General features: G+C 41.2%; 4 protein-coding genes across 4 annotated transcripts; 2 read left to right on the forward strand and 2 right to left on the reverse strand. All coding sequences in view use genetic code 12, as the record gives it.

Annotated features, from left to right (window-relative positions):
* Positions 1–920: 920 nt before the first annotated feature.
* On the reverse strand, positions 921–6,944 carry RJT20DRAFT_123942 (uncharacterized protein). Its single transcript, XM_064916089.1, has one exon. The coding sequence runs from the start codon at positions 6,739–6,741 to the stop codon at positions 976–978; it is 5,766 nt and encodes a 1,921-aa protein (XP_064776899.1). The 5' UTR covers positions 6,742–6,944; the 3' UTR covers positions 921–975.
* Positions 6,945–12,324: 5,380 nt separating this feature from the next.
* RJT20DRAFT_89822 (serine/threonine protein kinase) lies at positions 12,325–13,698 on the forward strand (the record flags this gene model as incomplete). The annotated part of the gene is made up of 2 exons (XM_064921292.1): positions 12,325–12,840; positions 12,916–13,698. 2 exons carry the CDS (start codon positions 12,325–12,327, stop codon positions 13,696–13,698), a joined length of 1,299 nt encoding a protein of 432 aa, XP_064776900.1.
* Positions 13,699–14,851: 1,153 nt separating this feature from the next.
* On the forward strand, positions 14,852–18,907 carry MED14 (Med14p). The gene has a single exon (XM_064916090.1). The coding sequence runs from the start codon at positions 15,311–15,313 to the stop codon at positions 18,800–18,802; it is 3,492 nt and encodes a 1,163-aa protein (XP_064776901.1). The 5' UTR covers positions 14,852–15,310; the 3' UTR covers positions 18,803–18,907.
* Positions 18,908–21,303, reverse strand: RJT20DRAFT_123950 (uncharacterized protein). The gene has a single exon (XM_064916091.1). The coding sequence runs from the start codon at positions 20,805–20,807 to the stop codon at positions 18,993–18,995; it is 1,815 nt and encodes a 604-aa protein (XP_064776902.1). The 5' UTR covers positions 20,808–21,303; the 3' UTR covers positions 18,908–18,992.
* Positions 21,304–21,758: the final 455 nt, after the last annotated feature.

A 21,758-nucleotide genomic window follows, 5' to 3' on the forward strand; every position in this document is an offset into this window, starting at 1 on the left:
ATTCTTCGGAGTTGAGTTCCGGACGTTAATCTCATGCGCCTGTGCAAGGCAGCGTTATCTTATCACGAGCCGTGGATGATGTTAACTCCTGGAGAGGTCGGAATGAATTTCTAAATGGGGTTGCTGGGGATTGGAGAAATTGTCTTGGTGTATGGATGTCAAGTGGATGTGAGGTGTAGTCCAGTGAGGGTGGGACTTGGGTGAAATGGTGAAATGGCGCTGTGCGTTTGTTGTATGTCGTCTGGGTGAGACTTACTCCGCTAAAGCTTCCTGCAATAGTGGTCAGGTTGCTGCTGCGGCACAGAAGGCAAACGGATTGGAGAACGCCGTTTAGAAGGGTTTCGCTATCACCTTTCCCGGGTATGTTCATGTGAATTGTTCTGGATTAGCAGTAACTTGATAAAGTTTGAGAATCGTAAGATTATCGGCTATTATGGGAGGGTGACTCAAAGTCATTGAAACTGTCAACTGGAAAAAGGAACGATGTTGCTGCATGTGGTATGTGGGGGCAGGCCAATAATTAGTTAGTTAGTTTGTGAGTTAGTTAACTAGTGATAGCAGCATAAGGATGCAAATATTGGATGCCTCCATTAAGGAATAATACTGTAATCTGCACTGAATCTGTAGAGAATTCGTTAAGTTCTTGTAAGATAGAGATGTCCAAGAACTTTCTCTAACCGCTAAGTGAGAGACTGTTAACGTGTCCACTTAATTATATCAAGCGTTCTTGGCAGGTTGACTATTGATGCTTAATTGGCCCTACTTTCCTTCCACATAAGTTTGCGAAACAGTAAAGCTAAGTTGATCCGGGCTTGATTACACTTTTAAGTTTGAGTACATCTGAAGGCTTGTAAATGGCATTCTACAAGTTAGGTGTCTGAGAAAACGCTCGTTGTACCACCAAACTACAATGAAAATAAAGAATATAATGTACTTTTCTAAAATGCAAATTAAGTTGAAGTTCTAAAAAATTAATCACTTCTTCTCAAAAACGTTGACATGGCCTCTACGTGCTGGTCTCTTTCCCTTACGAGCACCACCTACAGAGCTTCCTCCTAGTGAAAGCAAGTCGTCCAAACCTGCGTTGGCAAGGCTAGGGGTTCTCGATGTCGTTGGTCTCAGGGGAGGAGTTGGTATAAACCCTGCTGGAGGAGATCCTGGTCCGGAAATAGGAGACGAGTGCTCAGCAACAATCGGAGGACCAGAAAGATTAGAAGGGCCAGGCGGACCAGATGGACCACTTGGACCTGAGGGTGGAGGAGCTGATCCCTCCTGCTCCAGAGCATTGGTTGGTGCTGTCACTTTCTTTTTCATTGATGGAGGTGGAGGAGGAGCTGCTGCCTGTAATTGTTCTTCGATCGGTCTACTCTTATCTAACCATCTCTTATGCTTCTCATCATAATAAAATGTGTTAGCATTACCAAGCTTAGCTTTGATTGGCTTTGGTTTACCATCGTCCTTTCCAAGCCAATTGAACCACCCACCCTTAGCTTCTGTCTTATTTGGATCTCTCTTTGCTGCGGCTTCCTCTGCCTTTTTGCTAGCTTCTTCGGATGCTGCCTTAGCCTTCCTCTCCTCTTCCTCCTTGGCTTTCTTCGCTTCAGCTTCTTCCTGCTCTTTCTGTTGTTGCTTCTTCTTCCCTAAGTCGTCTTCATCTTCTTCATCTTCTTCAACTAGCGGAATATAATCACCTACTGTATCGTCCTGCACTTCGTACTGCTGGTACAAGGCTGACTGCTGTGATTGAGAGAGTCTTGAAGAGAAGAAACCTGGTTGACCTACAACACTATTAGCTCTTGTTGTGTAATCTGGGGATCCAGGAATTGGGAAATCGAGACCAAATTTGTTGTCTTGATTGTTGTCTCCCTGGTATGGATTGAACATCGACTCTCTGCCTGTCATGGAAGGTGGCTTGAAATTGAGCATCAAAGGCTTTTTGTTTCGAGGTGTATGGATTTCACTATCACCTTCAGACGTATCAAAACTCTCGTCAACGTTTGAAGCTTTCTTGTTCTTAGCTAGTGTCTGATTGGAACCATAAGGTAAAAAGCTCGTTTCTTTAACCTGGATTGAAACTGGTGACAAACCAGGCAATTCATCCACCTTTGGATTTGTTCCCGGAATTTCTCCTGGCAGGCTCTCCAAAGTTGGTTCAGATATCTCCATAACCCTCTCTTGCTTTGATTTCTCTAAAGGCACCCTATCTGTCTCTCTTGTAACAGCAGCCTCTTCAGATGCCTCCGTAGCTACCGCAGGCTTCATTTTAGGAGCATTATATCCCCCATAACTGAACATGTCACTTGTGACACTGTTGTTGTCATCAGTGTGCACTTTCTGAGCAACTGATGCTGGAACAGCATACTTGCTGGCAGATGCACCCGAAGGAGGACCATATTTACTTTTCCTGGAAGCAGCAGGTTTTGCTCCACTTGGAGCATACGGATTCACTCTTGATTTCTTAACAGGGCTACTTGTAGCCTTAGGGGGGAGGCTTGATGGTGTGCTTCGTGTGTCTGCTACTTCCCTGTTCTCTGAAATACTCAGAGATTGAGGGGGTACAGTCGAAGAAGGGGCAGGAGGAGGAAGAGCAACCTTTTCTGGCTCCTCTTCCTCAAGCAGTCTTGATTCTATTAAGTCAATGGAAATTGGAGCAACTCCTTGCAATTCAGGTGATTCCTTTATCGTTTCAGGAAACCCCAATTCGTGGTGCTCTCTCTTGCGATGTTCCGGAGGAGTCAAATGTTGTTGAGCTTCAACATGTGTGTGCTTTGGTGTAGACTTGAACTCCTGCTTGAACTCCTGTGGGTAATCCATACTAATATCACTTTGCAATGAAGGAGAGTGATTATGGGAAGCCCTGATAGCATCCTGGTTTCCAAAACTTTCGTTAGAAAGTACTGATGCAACAGAAGCCCTCTTGGCATAGTTGGTTGAAGTCTGACCTGCTCCTGTTGATGGAGTTAAACCCTGGAATATTTGAGGATGAGGCAATTTCTGAGAGCTCAAAGACGAAGCGGAAATATGCGCTGTTGGGTTTGAGTATGGGTAAGCATTTACTGTTGTTGCTAAAGGTGTAATTTGTGATCCGGTTGGAGTCCTTGAAGGTGGTGGAACTCTGCCATGCACAGTACCAGCAACCTTTGGTTGACTGATGGTATGGTCAGTGTTGTCAAGATTCAAGTGTAAGTTCAGGGATGAAGCATTCAGAGGTGCATACCGCGATTCAGTATAGGATTGGTGAGTAACAGGCGGTTGTTGCAAAGGCGATGATTGAGGGTGTGGAACTGGTTGCTGAGATAAAACAGAACCCTTAGATTGTTGCTGATGCAGAAGTTGCTGTTGATGCTGTTGCTGTTGTTGCTGTTGTTGCTGTTGTTGCTGTAAATGCACAGGAGAATACTTATTTACCGAAGCTGTAGAATTGAGCGACTGCAATGGTGGTGGTATTGCACTTCGTGATTCCTGTTGAAGCCTACTGTTAACAGATGTTTGTCCCATTGACATGTTCATACTGTCGAAGGCATTAGAAATAGCTGGAGCAGAAGCTGGAGTTGAGTAAACGTCCCTGAGACTTTGTGCTGTCTGGGGCAGTGAATGAGGGCCATATTTTCCATTGGTCGTATTCATGGAGTTGTGATTAGTACCATTATGGCTCATAACTGAAAAATCTAAAGTTGACCCGGTTCGTGATACAGAAGGGCTGAATTTACTGAAAACTCCCTTTTCTCCTACTTTAGCCTTAGGTTCTTCTCCTCCAATGAATTTGTCGATTTGCCCCCAAATTCTGTCAAGATTAACCTTACTTATCTTCCCACTGAACCAGCTCAGTTCGGATGAACCTAACTCGGTAAGTCTCACAATCAAGTTTTGGAATTCATGAATGACATTTGGAGTAATGAATGGGGATCTATTTCCGAGCGCCTTCATCATGTTGTTGATCACATCAATATATTTCTGGGATTCATTAAAAAGACCATAATCTGCCAAAACTGTTGCATGTTTGAGTTTCAACGTAAGTAAATGCGGCACACCCATAGGAGGAACCGTTGACAAAGCAGAAATTGACAAAATGTACTCATACACCTCCGTGTACATGGAAGTACCCGTCTCGGAACCAATCACAGAAACCAACACGTTACTAGGTTGTATGGGTATGTTTGAGAGCGGTAATCCTGCCACTATATAACAAATTTCAGATGCTGGAATGTTCTTGTTCGTCGTAGCCAAAAATTTGCCAAATTCTACTAGAAATTCCTGACTTCTACTTGCTCCACTGATAATTACTGAAGCCACGATCTCTCGCCAATGAAGGTTAGCATATTCGCGTTCAGTTGCAACAGCCGACAAATCTTCGATTATACTCTTGACATTACCCACTGCAACCTTAAGAAGAAATGGCATTAGGTGATGGATCTTGTTATTCAGTTTCTGGAATGGGAAGCAGCTACGTGCATAGTCTGAGGCTGTTTTCAGGAATCTTTCGTGACCTGCAAAATTAGAAATAACGAGCGCTAATGCCCAATCACCTTTTGAAATTGTGAATTCAAGTGCCCTCTCTATATTGCCAGCTTGGATTAAACCGAACACTATTCCTATGCCAGAATTGTCCAATCTATAGGCGTTAGAGCTTACACTTAAAGCTCCGGAAATTTCACCAGGAGAGTTATAGTCTACTGTTGGATTTAATACAGAACAGACCGCTTTAACAAACTCTGGTGCCTTGAAGCTTCCATCGGTGCGCACAGCACAGAGAAGAATTTGATTAAGAACCAATTCATCTTGGGCCCCAGCCACATGAGCACCAGCAGCAGTCGTCGCAACTCGTGACAATGCATCGATGTTATTTTCTAACCATTTTTCGACATCTTTCCTTTTTGTCTTTCCTTTAATCAAAGGACCAGGGAAAGTGGAATACATATCCTTGTCTTTGAGCAAGTCCAAAGCAGGTCTAATAATGATGGTCTCTCCATGTGATTCATACAATTGGTGGCTAGTGTTTGGAATAAGAGTGACAACATGCTGAGAATGGCCCCAAGCAAAAATAGGGAATTGTCTCTGATTTAAAGCATTCGGGTTGGTGACTTTTGGAGCTATCTGTGCTTTGGTATAGATGTTACCACGAGGGTTTGATGTTCCTCTAGCTCTAGCCATCGATGTAGGCTGACTTGAAGGAGATGCCCCTTGTGGAGTCGAGGCTGATGGAACCGTACTAAGAGCTGGAGCGTATGGATTGACTTCCTTACCCTTTCCACCACCTACGAGTGAACTTGCCCTGGAGTGTGTCCTATGGTGATTACTTGGCCCGTAGGGCCCTGCATTTGGAACATATTGAGAAGAAGCTGAATTAGAGCCTTGAACTCGGGAAACGTTAGTATTGATAGGGGTGGTCTGCCCAACTGATGGAGAATTCGAAGCCTGATTCTGAACTAGTGGGAAGGGTTGAGAGTTGGTATTCATGGGAGGTTGCGGAAATACTGAACCCACAGCAGGTGCAATCGGCTGATGTGGAGCGTATTGATTACTTGGGGCATTTGGAGCAAATTGGTTGCTAGGGGCATAAGGACTTGGTTTTAGCGGTTGGTGTTGCTGTGGTGCTGGAGGAGCATAAACATTCTGGTGTTGCACGGGTGGCGTCAAAATTGAACTGCCACTAGCTCTCGGAAAACTATATGCTGCATTGGGGCTAGCAATGTGAGGAGATGGAGACATCTGTTGTTGGGTTGTTGGCTTATATGGGTTAACAGGAATCGCCAACGGCTTGTTGCTTATAGGTGGTCCCGCAGGAACATTAATATGCATCGGCAGCTTTGGGATTTGATTTACAGCTTTTACTGGGGCTGCTCTCTGTGCTGCCTTGGGCAACGAAACAGGCAACTCTTCAAAGAAGGATTTTGGCTTCTCTGGAACAGGTGGTGGAGGAAGCAGACCGCTGGATTGTCTTTTATGCTGCAGATCAAGCGAAGCAGAAGACCCTTGGTGGCCATGGATTGGTGGTGGTGCACTCAGCACAGGGGTAGAAGACGACGTTGAATACTTGTTACTGCTGCTAGTGTTATGGTGTCTAGGAGCTGGTCGAATTTTTTGGGGCATAAGCAATCCTGGAAAGTCATAAGCGTCATTTTTCTTTTTGTTTTGTTCAAGCTGTTGGATGTACAGGTTAGGATCCGTACGTTGAGTTTCAGAAGTGTAGACATTGTGATGGCGCTGTGTTTGAGAAGGTACATAAGAAGACTGTGATGAAACAGACCTACCAGCTTGAGCAATTGGTGTTTGTACCGGTACCGCTTGTGGTATCGGCTCATCGTCCAATAAGTCATCATCAAGGAGTAAGTCATCGTCTAGGTCAAGAGAAGGAATGTTGATTTCCTTCTCCTGGGCCGGAGCAGCTGTATCACTACCTATTGATCCCTTTGGCAATTGTGCTTTAAGATCATTGAGGAAATCGTCATCGCCATCATCATTGAAAAGATCATCAAGAGATGGCTTTGCACCAATATTATCTCCATCTATTGGCTGTTGAGCGAATGTTGAATTAGTCAGCTGCTCCTTTCCACTAATTTCTTTTTCATGCAATTCCTGATCAAAAAAACTGTCTCCATCTCCTTTGAAAAGCTCGTCTTCGGCAAAGGATGTACTTTGATTTTCTAATGCCTGCTCTACATGTTCATCAGAAGGCACTTCTTGCGTCCCTAACTGATTTTCATTCAGGTTAAGAACATCAGATGTAGCTGCACTCACCATAACGGTAACTTGCTCTGATCCTCCACCAAATTCTGAAGATGCCTGTATCTCTTTGTCTTCTTCTACTATTCCTTCTTCTACTACTTCTTCTTCAGCTTCTTCTTCTTCTTCAGCTTCTTCATCTTCTTCATCTTCTTCACTGGCTCTATTCTCTAAAATATCTGTAATATCCTCATGTAAATGTGACTCTTCATGAACATGACCTTCATCCCAGGGCAAAGGAGTTATATCATGTTGTTGGTGATTTCCACTATTTTCTTCCCAAGGAAGTATCTCTTCTGGATTGTTCTCAATTTCATTGGCCCAAGGAAGATGTGGTTGTTCAAGTTCCTCCAAAGTATCGGTCAACGGAATTGGTATCTTTTTATGTACGCTCTTGTCAGCAACATTAGTATGAATTGGAATTTCTTCCGCAGCGATATGGATGGGTTCTCTCTCCGTACCTTCCTCTGAGGTTGGCAAATTCTCATTAATTTCCTCTATCCCAGTCGCGTTTGGTTCTTCACTTTCATCTTCTTTTTCTATTTGAAGAGGAGAGTTAACTGGAATTTCGGGAAGAGCCAGAGTCTCAATTGGTTCCTTGGTTGCCTCTTCTTCCGCGTGAGTGTCGATTTGAGTATCTTTCTCGTCATTTTCTTCGTTAGCTATAAACTCTTCGCTTTGCTCTATTTCTTGTTCGATATCATCCGTCAGTGCTGTAACAGGCTCTTGTTCCACCTCATCTACAACTGGACTTGGTGCTTCATAAGTGGCAATTGCCCTTTTACCCTTTTTCTTCTTCTTCTTATTCTTCTTCTTTGGCGAGCTTGTCCCGGAGCTTGGCGGCAAGCTTATTTCAGCAACTTTTTCATTGACCGTCGCCACTGGCTGAGAAGGATTAACCAACAGATCCACAGTAGCACTGCTGTTATGGCCATTTTCCGGTTCCTCGGGGTCTTCGCCAATGGTCTCAGCGCCATTGGTACTTATTTCAGCTGATTTCTCTTCAATCTCGAGTTCTTGGCCCGATGAAGACTCCGTCAAGACGCTACTCTCTGAAGGGTTCTGATTGGCAACGTTCTCCGCAGCGGCAACGTCGCCAATCGGATGACTTTCGGTGGAATCGTCATTTCCATGCAAATTGTGTAGTGGTTCAGCTTCTGACATCGTGCAATGTCTCTTTTAGCGTGTTATTGTCTTTATTTGCACGGATACGACACCTATAATGGAATACTACTGTTCAATTAATACCACTACCAATCGATCTTTTAACAGTTTGGACACGAATGAAAAAAGGGTGTGCGCGGGTACGATAGGTATTGCGGTGTGGATGTAAAACTTGATCTGGCACGTGATTTAGAAATAGGTACGCATACTCTAATGTTCGTGGTGGTGGGTGGTGGGTGTTGGGTGTTTGTTTGTGAAGAAATGTAAGTAGTGGGTAGGTGAAATTTTTAATCTGAAAAGAGAGAAGTAGGTTTGGATGGTTGAAGAGAGGAAAGAGGAAGAGGAAAGAGAAAAAGTCAGGGATGAGGTAGGTGAGATCACTAGTTGTAAATGATGTGTTGAAAGATAGTGTTGATTTTCGATTGTATACATGTAAAGTAAAGTGATTCGGTTACTTGATAGAATTATACCCAGGTACCTTACATAGGCTGAAGCTTGAGAAGAGTTGATTATGTAATAGAGAATAGAGACACAGAAAGTGTGTGAGTGAGTGAGAGTGAGTGAGAGAGAGAGGCCCAGTTCTGGAAATAGCGCGTTAAAAAAAATGCCGGTTCTTGAAAGATACGTATAAGAGGAGTTTTGCAGCAAGGAGGTTTTCGGGTTTAAGACATCGTTTATACGAAACCTGAGGTGATTATGGCTAATACGCCCTTATTGTGGGCAATGTTCAACTAAATTTTACAATCGACTACTACGCAACGAAGTGCTTTGAAGGTAGTGTGGAGAGAACTCGTCAACTCGTGAGATGTGAGGTGTGAGGTGTGAAAATCTCCAGACTTTTTTAGCGACGTTTGTCGTGTACCACAAAAGATTCTTGCACAATAATCATATGCTTGATCGGGTTTATATAGATTCAAATACTTTTCATAGCCATAGCCAGGATCCACGGTTGATCTAGGGAAGCTCGGGAAGCTCTTCAAATTTTCCACCTGCCAAAGGAAGACCATTAATACACGTCGATCCAGCCCCTTAATAAAGTTTCTTATGCGATATTGCCAAAATGGAAAGAAGCTACGCGCTATCAAGTATTGGCGGTAGGGCCCGCCGTGTCGTGTATATTGAGTCCAACAACCAAGTAGCTTCAGGACGACTTTTGGCAGTGGATGCTTCGTAGAGTTCTAATTATAGCTAACAATTGATATCCCCTGCGTAATTGCTTAAGTTTTGAATCATTCCGCACGCCATTTAAGAAATTGTGAATTTATCATATTTGTGACCCTTAGCGTGGACTATGATTTATGGATTTGCGTAGAGCCTAATAGATTATAGTACTCTAACAGGTGCCTTGGAGCCCCATAATATTTCATTTTGGTTTGGCCTCAGGTATATACACGAAGGTTTAGCACTAAGGATTAACACAAAGGTATAACACAAAGGTATAACACAAAGAACCCGAAGCTTATAATCACACGCGAGTCCTACGAGTCCTATGGTGGCTAGAACCAATATCAAAGTATTAAAAAAAAGAATTGCGTAAACGAAGATAAACAAGACGACGACTAAAGCTGCGATGTACAACTAAACATTTGCGTTTAAAGTGGTTTATGCTAATCTAACAAACGAAGTGAACTATTTTCCTGAAGTAACAATCCACCACTTCTCGATAATACTCAGTCGTCCATACAACCACAATCGGTTAAGTACATCTTGATTGAGTATGCTCTCTGATTGTAATCTACGAACAGGTTAAAATAATAACTACACGAAAGCTGTCTTGTTTTGCAAACGCGTTATTGTTCTAAATGCTAATGGAAGCACTTGCGGTTGCAATTCCCAAACATTGCCTATTGTACACTCCACCTACATGACGCGTAGTAGTTATTTCTTTCCTAATCAAGCAATATGACCATTTATCTTTTTTGGAATGGTTAGTTCCGCGCATCAAGACTGCTTTTTGGGGGATTTTGTGATTTCCACAAACTTTCAGATTCTGATTTGTGCAGGTCGGCGTCATGTATCCTCGAATGCATTGCATTCATAGTGGCCTGGAATCCCCTATTCACAAGTCATAACCGATTTGATGACCCCACAGAGTGAAGATCTAATGGCGAGTAGAGAATCAGGCATGAATATATGGCTAGTTTTAACCTGAAATTCGAGCGTCAGGTGTGAGCCTTGATAGCTGTGAAGTTTATTCAGCGGAGAACTAACGTTCGTTTCGCATCGATGAGCTCCAGTAATACCTCAATGTTCGCTCAACCGTGCGGCTCTGTCAGATAATGCTTCAATGCTGGCTTATTTTTCATTTCCGGCGGGTTTCGCTGGGCGGTCAAATTAAACTTTCTCCTGCGGGTAACGGTTTCAGCCAAATAACGACTTCTTGCCAGGAAACAGTCCTCTCTAAATTTATGATATAGCTTTGGATTTTTTCAAACGTAAACAAATAAACATCAACACATAACCATATCAACAATAGCTAGGTTAGCAAATATCCAATGATAATGTGCCGTTCGTACTCCGCTTCCCTCGTTTATTGTTGGTACTCGTCAGCCTCCTTCACATAACCATCTTATCATTACCTACCCAATCCTATAGTACATGACGCACAAAATATAAAATACAAAATGGAAATTACAAAATATACTAATTTACCGCTGCATGCGTTACGAGCCCTCGCGTTCTTGACATTAACCACAATTAGCTAGTCATATCTTTTCTGTCAAATTGAGTTTTGTGGCCGAAGCTTCTGGGGTTTTGTGCCGTCTGCGTGCTGTCACCACCAGCAAACCGTTGTCTGGAGAGAGCTGCCAGCCTTTGACGGTGGGTCTTCTACGGTACCGCAGCATCAGTGACCAGAATGATACGACAAACAACAAGTCGTTAATACTACGTCGATTGAAACATTAAATCGTCATTTCTGTGGTAACAACCACCCAAGAAATGTCTCAAAACCCATTCTTCTTCCATAATGCTGCTTCTCTTTTAATCTCTATTCTCTCGTAACACTTGTTCTCGCAACTATTTACGAATCCTCGTGACTGATTATTTCTTGTTATGCTCCAGCAGCTTCTTGTCATGTTGCCAATGCTTACAGCTTCTGTTTCTGGTTCTAGCTCTGAGTCTATTGCCGTTTTCGTCACAGGCATTTCTGGCATTTCTGGCTGTATTCTGTTTAGTAATGTTGTGTGTATGCTCGTATTCCCAGTAGCTGTAATATGTAATCTCTTTGTAATTGTTACTGTATCTGTATCTGTGACTCCGTGACTCTATAAACAATCTGTGTCATCCAGTTTGTCATACATACATACTACATACTACATACATACAGTGTATTCTCGTTCTATGTAGTGGAGGATTTTCGGGTTATCGTTCGTTTCTGTTTCTGCCTATTGGACTCCAGTCGTTTTTCTTTTCTTTTGTAGTCTTGTTTGTTTCCGTTTCTTGTCTGTTCTTCTCTCTTTTCTTCCTCTCTTTCTTTTTCGATTGACGTAACGCTTTACTTTTCTTTTCTGTTCTGGTGGTTGTTTCTTTCCCTTCACGCCGTTGTTTACCCATTACCTTTTGCCTCGCCCTTCACTCTCCTTATCACACCCCACAAATAAACCACTCCATCGTCCCAACTATCCCATCCACACGTGCGGCGAATCCATACAATAAGACCTCCTAGAAACACTAAAGCAACAGTCCTCCCTTCGAAAAGTTACCGTTCTCATCCCCTCATCCTCCCTTGACTTCTGGTCCACAACGGCGTTCTATCCACATCAAACAACCATGACGTCGAAACATATGACGGCGTCTCGTACAACCCCATTATCGCCTCCTCTCCATATGGATCACGAAATCAAGGAGAAGGACCTCAATAACGCCAACCCGGCTCTCGATATCGACAGCATCAATAGCTTCTCAGGGTCCAATGTGGCGAGAAACATCTACCACTCTCCAATCCCAAATTCAACCCACAAGTTCTCGTCTAATCTAAGGCTTCTGACGCACTTGGATGAAGACGGCCATGACACTACAATCATCGACAGAATAAATGAAGTAGGCAATCGTAATGATCCAAATACAACTCCTCCCAACAACAGCGGCACTGATAACGATGATATACTCACTGAACTGGCGGGCACCATGTCGTCGTCTTCTACAATCTCATCGAGAAGACAAGAGCTCGTCTACAGTAACATAAACTCGGCACTTGGAGAGCCTGTTAACTTTAATATCGCCCAACAATCACCCTCCAGGGCTTCCTTTGACCGTATTGCACAACTACCAACACCTGTGCTAAACAACGGATCTTTCATAAACTATTCGACCCTTTCGGCAGATAGTTCGTCTTTAAACCTCTCCCCAACGGAAGGTAAGTTAGACGTCCAGAAGACTAGAAGTCCTAAACACAATGCAGATAATTACGACTCTAAAGACCCTACGAGTGGAGGCATGGCTTCTCCAAGAGTCATCTCAGACTACAAGCCAATTCCAGCATTAGGTCGTAAGAACTCGTTACTAGATAGCTCTACATCTTCCGTATCCAAGAGATTTGTATCCAACCCGATCCTTATTCAGAACACTACTTCACCTCGTTATGGAACACCAACCCCACCTCCACTGACACCTCCTCGCTATCTTAAATCAATCCCAGCATCGTCTCCAGAAGAGTCCGAAGCAACAGCAGCTGAGCACAAGTCTAAATACTACGAGAAATCATTCTACTCGGCTAGAGCTCATAAAGTGTTTAGATTCATCCGTGAAATAGGTTCTGGTAACTTTTCTACGGTTCTTTTAGCAGGAGCTAGTGAACAATTGGTTGCCATTAAGGTCATCTCAGTTCCCTTAGAGTCCAAAGCTCAAATTCAGAACTTCAAGTCATTCATAAGACGTGAATTGAGCATATTAAATGAAATCCGTGCTCATCCATGTGTTACAACACTTCTTGATTACTCACTTTCGCTTAGAGTGGCTACATTAGACCCATATGAAAGTGAAGACAGCGACCCTGTAACTGATGAGGACTTTGGTCATCTTCAACAGGAAAATGATCAACTCATCTTCCTTGAATACTGCCCTGGAGGCAATCTTTTACAGTATTTGACCACTAACAAACAACATTATCATCTTCACGACACGAGATATTGGTTAGCCCTTAAAAGAATTGTGTGTGAGCTTGTAGTGACAGTCGGCTATCTCCATTCCATTAACATCATTCATAGAGATATCAAACTCGAAAATATCCTTTTAAATTATACATATGATGACTTGCTCGAACTCATTACAGTTGACTCCCCACAGGTACTTCCCGCTTTCACCAACTTGACAGATTTTGGACTCTCCAAGAAGTTGCGTTCTGCTGAAGAACTCTTGTCCACTCGTTGTGGCTCCCAGGATTACATTTCACCGGAAATTTTGATGGGGTTGAAGTACAATGGATTCTTGACAGATTCTTGGTCTATAGGAGTTCTTCTTTACTCAATTATAGAAAACAGATTGCCTTTCGATTTGATTCCAGTTGATGCTGCTAATGGGAACGGGGTATCGCCATCTGTTCTCCGCAGAAAGAGATCCAGAAATAGTTCAGCTCATCGTATCGCTATGATTGACTGGGAGTGGTTCAAGCTCAATCAATACATGAATGACGAAAATATTCCTGAAGAAATCAAGATTGTCTTTAAAGAAATACAAAGTGTCGTCAAGGTACTTTTGGTCAGAAAAGACAAGCGTATGACTATTTCTCAGATCTTAGAGCTGCAAGAATATCAATGGATCAGGGATTTTGTTCCAGTCGACTTCATGCTACACATTAAAGAGAAATTGTAATCATTGACATTTCTTAGGTATTCGATAAGCAAAACTATATGCGATACATTGATACTCAATCGTCTACAAATTCACATACAAAGCTGATAATTTATAGTGAAATCCCATCAGTTCGATTGTTTGAAACTTCAATCGCTTACGCTCACGGTGTAATAGCCCACGACCATACTTCACTTCATTCAATTTGCACAACAATAATTTCCATTCGCTTCGTTTTAGATAACCATTTGCATTCGTTCAACTGTAATATATTCATTTAATGAAATAGCCATGAAATGATACAGCCTACTATATACGCTATCTTTGTACAAATATGTCACATATAATAAATGTCTTGCGACAAGACAAAGTTGATAATAATGTAAATCGCACAGTTTGCTGCTTGAGATGAAGTCTCATGTGTTCCTTATGAAATCAAAAATATCAATGGGGACAACGTCGTATTCAACATTAATAGTCAAGGCAAAGTATCTCGTATACGTCTAAACTTGCAACTTTGTCTAATGCAGCATTTACCAAGTTGCACATTTGATTTTTTCTTTTTTTGTATAATCATTTATCAAGTAGATTGAGGGTATTTGTTCACAAAGACAATTATCCTACTAAAGCGTTACCATAACTCTCCTGCCACAACAACCCGTCCACCACCCCTCTATTGCTTCCTAACTGTGAACCTTCAGCCACTGGGCTTAACGGCTTGTTTCCTGTTTTGGAATGTCGCACTTTTGCAGCTTTGAAGTCAACATGCTTCATAAATGCGACACTAGCGCCTATACATAATGGATAGACGCATATGGGTTTGCTCTGCTTTTATATTTTCTATATAGTGCGAATACTTCACATTCAGTATGAAATATACATTTATATGAATCCTAACTCGTAGAGTTCAATGCTACCACAACCACTACCACAAGAAACATTTCTATTCTTGTGTCATTTGTCACCATTAGCATGTATGGCTTCGTCTTCGTCTTCTTCGACTTCTACTACTTCAACTACTTCTTCTCCCTCTTCCTATTGTCCACCGTAGCCCAACTCGCCCCTATCCCATAGCTTTCTCATCGCTCTCTCTATACTGTCCCCACCGCTCCACCTCACTACCGTCTCTCTGTCATAGAATGTCGTGTGACGGCGACTTTCTCTCAAAACTCTCAGCGCGACATCCGAACCAAAAGTCGCCAAACCTCCAACTGACAAAATACAAAATCGTGCTCAGTATGGTTAAGTAGTACCAGTAGAACCATACACCATACGGCGTTATTCTCTCGAGTATATTGTCCGGAAGCAGGTCTATCGCACTCCGTAAGAGTCCAGGTGTTACTGACGGCTTTCAGCGAGATCAAAATCTTTAAAATAACGATTGTTTCCAGCTATAACTGGGTTCTATCTTTCCATAGCGGCTAATCTTCAATTTTTAGAATCGAAATACTTTATAGACAACAACGTGGAATACATACCGGATACGTTTATCCAGTAGCTCAGAATATTTTTAATTCTCCTAGAATCTGTTCTGATCGCTAACCGATCCAATTCCATCGCTCCTTTTTCTTTTCTTGTCCTTCCAATAGGTACCTGTACTCTTTCTTCACAATTTCCGACCACGCACATTCCCATGACCATGGAGTCCTCTGGAAATGCCTCGAATGGATCCAACGGCACATATCTAAAAAACATCAATGGTACTGTAGCCGAAAATAGCAGTGTAGGCTCCAAAAAGTCGACACACGCTCCACCAGAGATTCCTCACATCACCAACAACATCATTCCCCTTTCTAACGTGTTGAAATTCTACACGCAAGAAGCATTCAAGCAAATAACTACCCTCATTGAGAATCTTTCTTCCACAAAAGATACTGCGGATGATTCCGTGCGTAAGAAGAAGTTCTTGGAACTCATAATATCACTTAGGCAGGACTTCATTAAGATATATACCCTTGTAAAATGGGCATCCAATTCCAAAGACGTATCCAAGTTTATCGACTTGTTGAACTGGCTTAGAATGCAAGAATTTTACTTCGAGCAGCTAACGTTCCAACTCAATGCATTGAACGGGTATAGTGGTGCAAAATTGCCAAATTCAGATCTCATAACCAGTTTGGAAGTTCTCTTTAAGGGTAGGCCCAGGCTTCCTTCTTATAATTACATAAAGATCCCACAGATATCAGCAGAAAAGACTTTGGAAGTTATGCAAGATTTAAACTTGATCCTAATGACAAGAATGGCTCTCACAGACATACCGAAGCGCTTCGTAAATAACTATACGATCAAGGACGGACGTATCTACTTCGTAGTGCCGAATGAATTCCAAGTACTGATCACTGTTGCCAACGACTTCATTATAGAAAGTGATGAAGAATACGCAAAATCACCCTTTTATTTCATAGACTTCAAGTTCCTCTTCGGGATCAATCCAGAAACTTCCTTAATCACTCACAGAGATAACAAAATCGTCACCAAACTTCCAAAATCATCACATGAAAATCTAGAAAAAACTGTTAATAATGTTCTCCTCAATCAAGGATTACACGGCTTGTATGACCTACTTCATAAATATTCAATCCTGTTCAAGCTCTACTTGATTGCCAAACAATTAAAAGATCTTCAGATTAATACTCGCTGGAGAAATAATCTTCAAGTTAATTATCAAAATGGAAGATCTCTTATAATTCTCAACTACTGGTCGGGACAATACCTTTCGAGAAATTGGAAGTCGTTCATTGAACTTGGCATTGACCGCAACTATAACTTGAACTTTAGGTGGTTCAAGAATGGAAAGTATAACATAAATGAGGAGCTCTCGGAAGTCTTCAACAAACATCTCAAGAACTCGAGAGAAGAAGAGTATGATGAGAATAAAGCCTTGAACGAGTCTAATGAAGATGCGGAGGAACCCGAGGATTTGAATGTTGACTTGATCTTGAATATCATAGTCAATAAGCACTCAGAGCTCTTAATGAATAAAGTTTTTATCTCCTTGGATGCAAAGTTGAACACTCCTGAGAATCCGGATCAAGTCTCCTATATCACTCCTCACCAACTCTTGATCAAGTCTTCTCCCACAAAATCAGCAATCTTCTGTATTAACCCCCTCACGGGCCATTTCTATTTTATTGATCCTTGTCCAGTTCAAAACCTTATTGCTAAAAAGATTAATTCCCCGCCAGTCGTCGTGAAGAACAAAAATTTCATTGCTGAGAGTGATATGGTTCACAACATAGTGGACTCTTTGACGCAGTTAAGACTTGAGATTTCCAATAAAGAGATCCATAACCGTCTCTTGACTACCGAATGGATAAATAATGACATCATTAACTTAAGCGATTATGAAATAAATCGCTTGGCAAGCTTCTTTAACGGAAGTTTCAGTTACAGCACTAGTGTTAATAAGCTCCAGTTTTACAGGAGAAAAAACTGGCCTCTGAGTTGGTTCCTCATAAATCTTGTAAGCGGAATCACTTCTGTGACATACTGGTGGGTAGCCCGTATAAAATCAACAAGCGGAGAGTGGAAAATTCAATGGATTCAAAAATTGCAACTCAACAACGGAACAACCGCCTCTATTGATACAGAAGAAAGTGGTACCACCTATGAAGGAGTTGAGCCTACAAATTTGAACTTCCACTTTTTCAGTAGTTTGTCCACAGTCTGCTCTAATATGATTATCGACCATATGATTCTTGAAGAGTTGGTCAACAGAAACATTAAATTCTTACAAGTTGACAAAACTCAGAATATCCTTGAAAAATTTAACATTGAGAGCGTACCAGACGACGAAGATGGAACAGTACAGAAAGAAAACGATTCCAAGGAGGATATAGAACTAGGGTTGAACTTGGATGATGTTGATCAATCATCCAATGAGGTAAAGGAAAAGCCTCTTATTTATGAATCCATAATTATGATCTACAACGACAACAATTTGTTACCGATCTACAACTCGTCCACGTCACTTTTCCTCAAAATTAAACTCATCAACTTGAACAACGTTACGCAAATGAAACTAAAGCTTTTTGGTAAATTGCGTAATCTCTCGATCCGTAATTCACCAGAGAACTTTCTTCAGTTGAATTTGCGCATTGACGAGGTTAAGAACTTTTTTGAGATTGACGACTTAATCAATTTATCCAGTAGAATCAACAATAATGGCGATATTGAAGTTGCCAGTACGGATTCAAACAATATTGGTAACAACTTATTGGACAAGATTTTCAATAACTTGAACAAATTGAACAAACTCATCAAAATATTGGATCAATTGAATAAAAACAAAATTGAGATTATCAACAATTCAGTTAATGACATAATTATCAAGATTGACAACAACTTGGACAATCTAATAATCAAGCTTCCTGAAAAAGCTGAAGATTCTATTCAATTGGTAGCCGAGGATGAGTTGAAGGATAAGAGCCACCCTGAGGTCAAGTTGATTTTGAACTACTTGAATAAGTACTTGAGTAATTATTATTCAGACGACTACTTGGTGGAAGATGTTGAAAGACCATACGAGGGAGAGAATAGAAAAACATCAATTGTTGGTATTATTAAATATTTGAAGGAAATCAACCCGATTTTGAAATCTGTCCAAACCATCAAGGCAGATCTCAAACTACCAGAAAATATTTTTAGGTTACCTAACGGTATGTCAAAATTAAATTTTGATATCAAGTTTACGACTTTGAATTTAATTCAGTACGTTTATCACATCAACTATCAGACCGCCAACTCATCCAAAAAAATCTTCAAGGATAAGATCGTGGTCAACTTAACTTTCAAAAGAAACAAATTTGATCGCATCAGCAAGAATTTGGTTAAAATTTCATTGAAAGACAATCTCACAAACAAAAACTTGAAATATAAGAAGCTATTTGAGTTGATCTTCAAATCAATCAACGAATATGACTTGGAACACCAACGCCAAAACCAAAATGAGTCCCAAGTGCATACACCAGCTTCCAATAACTCCTCCAGCAACGATGCCCACACGACTCTTTTGATCAAATTAAATTATGACTTCTTGGTCAACTCAAATGATATAGGAGAGTTAATGGTTCGTATGTCCAAGTGCTTCTTGAAGTTCTTACAGTCCGAGACCATTACCAGTTAGAGGGCAGCATTTCGGATGCTGAGTTTGTATTATTATATCTGTATCAATTTCACGGTTAATATGAGTAACATCCATGTAGGTTCGAATAATTTCTGAATAAGGTCTTACATCTTCCTAGCTTAAATAATCCTAACATTAAATTACACTACACAGTTCACATTATTTAGTATATGCACATGGAGATAAAAGATCACATAAACCCTTCCAAGACTCTAAGTGCCTTCTCCAAACGCTGTATTCCAACATCGTATCTGCTCTTGTCAATAACCATATCCAGCGTTAATCTGGAGAGCGAGTCTATTATCTTTTCAATTAATTGTTTTTCTTTTGCAGGCAAGTTCAATTGGCTGAACTCCTCACCAATTACAGTTCCATTCATGCTCTCCAACAAGTTGATCAATGTGTTATAGCTGAATGGCTTCAAATCGGAACTTCCAGAAGACTTGCTTTTTGCTTTCTTTGTCTTTCCAGTTTTAGACTTCCTTTGGCTCAGGTGTTTGGTGGCATCCTTCACTGATTTTGCCCTGGATGGCTTGTGTACTAAAACGGGCTCCCCGATGTCATAGAATTCATCATCATTAGAGGCTGGGAATCTTGGGGTAACAATTAGGTTACCCGAGATGTCTAATTCCTTTTCCGGTGTTGATACTCCCTTTGGCCTTTCGTTTGTGGCCTCTGTGATATCAGAATTTTCTATCCCTTGGTTTCTTTGAATGCTTGCAGACACTTCTCTTGCTCTCAAAACATTATCAAGAGATGGTCTTGGAGGTAAGTTCGAAGAAGGACTCTGCCTTTTCTTAGGTAAAACGTTATCTTCAGCATTTTGAGCTCCGCCCTTGCTAGGATATCCTTCAACGTTATGGGAGATATTATGATCTATGCTTTCACTGTTATTACTGATAATTGAATGGAGTTCAGATGAATCATCATTATGCTTCACTTGTTCTGATGGTATGTTCATTACAGCAGGAGCAAGTTTTCCTTCGTCTTTCAGCTTACCCTCTCTTGGTATACTTTCATCTCCTATATATTGTGACTGTTTGATATCCTTACTTTCATCGTTTTCCTCTGAAGCTGAAGCTCCCATATCTATAGGTTCGATTTCTGACTCTCCGGATTTAAGTGAACTAGCATTCTTCATTAATTTATCAAGATCATCGCTTAATTGGGTGGAGTTTCTGTTCGAGTTCCGTTTACTTGCATGGAAGTGTTCTATTTCTTCTTCAAGTTCCTTAGTCTGGACAGCAGACAATAGGTCAGATTTAGGTCTTCTAGGCGACCTTGCTGGAACAGAGCCCTCGATATTAGTATTGTAAGAGACGTCTGGCAGTAACTTGTCATCTTCTGCAGATGTAGCCTTCTTGACTGTTGGGAGCTTTCCCAATTTAATGGAAGAACTCCCACTTTTGATTGACAGAGTAGATGCATTATTTGAGGCCCGAGGGGTGGTTGACGTCAGTGGAATATATACTAACTTATTTTTGTCTTCTTTCTTCGTGCTGACGTGTCTGACAAGCTTAACAGAGACCGCCTGTTCTCCCAAGTCTTCTACCCTATCGACTTTCCCAGAGTATTGTGATACGTGTGACATATATGACTCCCTACCCTTTGGCGCGTGAAATTCTTTAAGGTCAAACAGGGTTGGTGTGTTCATCTCCAGTAACTGGTCCTGTTCTTCATTGTTGCCGAAGATACCAGAAAGCCCATTCGTCACTGTTCCAAAGAGAGATGGAGAACCACTCTCTGCACCGGCCCCTTTAGATACAATAGGTGCAAGCTTGGGGGGTACCAAATTTTCAGGAGATGAAGGTGCACTTTTGGTTACTTCTTCAGTTGTACTTTCTTCCTCTGCTTCACTGATGTCATCTTGTTCGATTTCGTGAGACAAGGGGTGGCTGGACTGACGTCCTGGCAAGTTGAAGTTCTCGGAATTGGCGTAAGAAAACTCGGACGTGAGGTCATCCTCCAAGTCCGCTTTCTTCAATTTGGACGATTTCTGAGTCATAATTCGTTCCACTGTAAGTCAATTGGCAATTCTTTACTCTTCTGTACTAATATGAACGATTACGATAAAGAAGAGATGTCTATTGTTCGTAGAAATCCGTTTTCAAATCAAAAAAAAAAATATCTATATAGGTGCTTGAACCGTCCTACAGGTGATCTCCAACTATTCCAGAGGTCTTTACTAGGAATTAAGGTGGCTGTTGTCTCTTTATGAATAAGAGCCTAATAAGGAAGATACAACTTGGTTGATCATTGTTTTGAAATATTCCAAATCGGGAAAGCTAATTGGAATTCTCTGCGGCAAGGATTTTCTTGGGGTCTTTTAAACGTGAGTCGTGCGATGGAGATAACGATGAAGACCGTTATTTGCAGCAAGACAGGGATAGATGTTGGACACCTGTGTTACGGAAAATGTAGGGAGATATTGAATGAGTATGGTGGTTGTATCTAAGAGAGATTTAGGAATAAGAAAGAATTACATTTGAGTCCAAAATTCCTGTAATTTTTTGTAGTGCTTTGGTTGTTGGTTTCTACAGGACTGCTATTGTCAAGAATTCCCAAATGAGTGCCAATAAATGCAAAAAATGGGGAGACTTTTTCATGAAGATGACATATTGATAAGTAAATAAGTCAAGGGCTCTTTAGCAAAAATACCCAATTTACGAAATGGAAATATCAGCCTCTCCAAAATGTAGTAAGTTCAGTTGAAAAATTGGGTAATTATAATTACTCACTCTATTTAGATGAGGATGCTCACTGTAACATCTGAAGAATAATTTTCTATGTAAGCACAGAATTATGAACAGAGACGATTGAATGAACACAAACAATTTGATACGCTTTTTTCTATTTTTTTAAACAATAGCAGCTCCCTTGTAATACTTTCGATTCATTCGACATAATCCATACTTCATATTTATTCTACTCAATCCAATAAATTACACCCTATGCA

Source organism: Scheffersomyces xylosifermentans (genome assembly GCF_036884685.1).
Source record: "Scheffersomyces xylosifermentans strain CBS 12540 chromosome Unknown RJT20scaffold_1, whole genome shotgun sequence".
NCBI lineage: Eukaryota > Fungi > Ascomycota > Pichiomycetes > Serinales > Debaryomycetaceae > Scheffersomyces > Scheffersomyces xylosifermentans.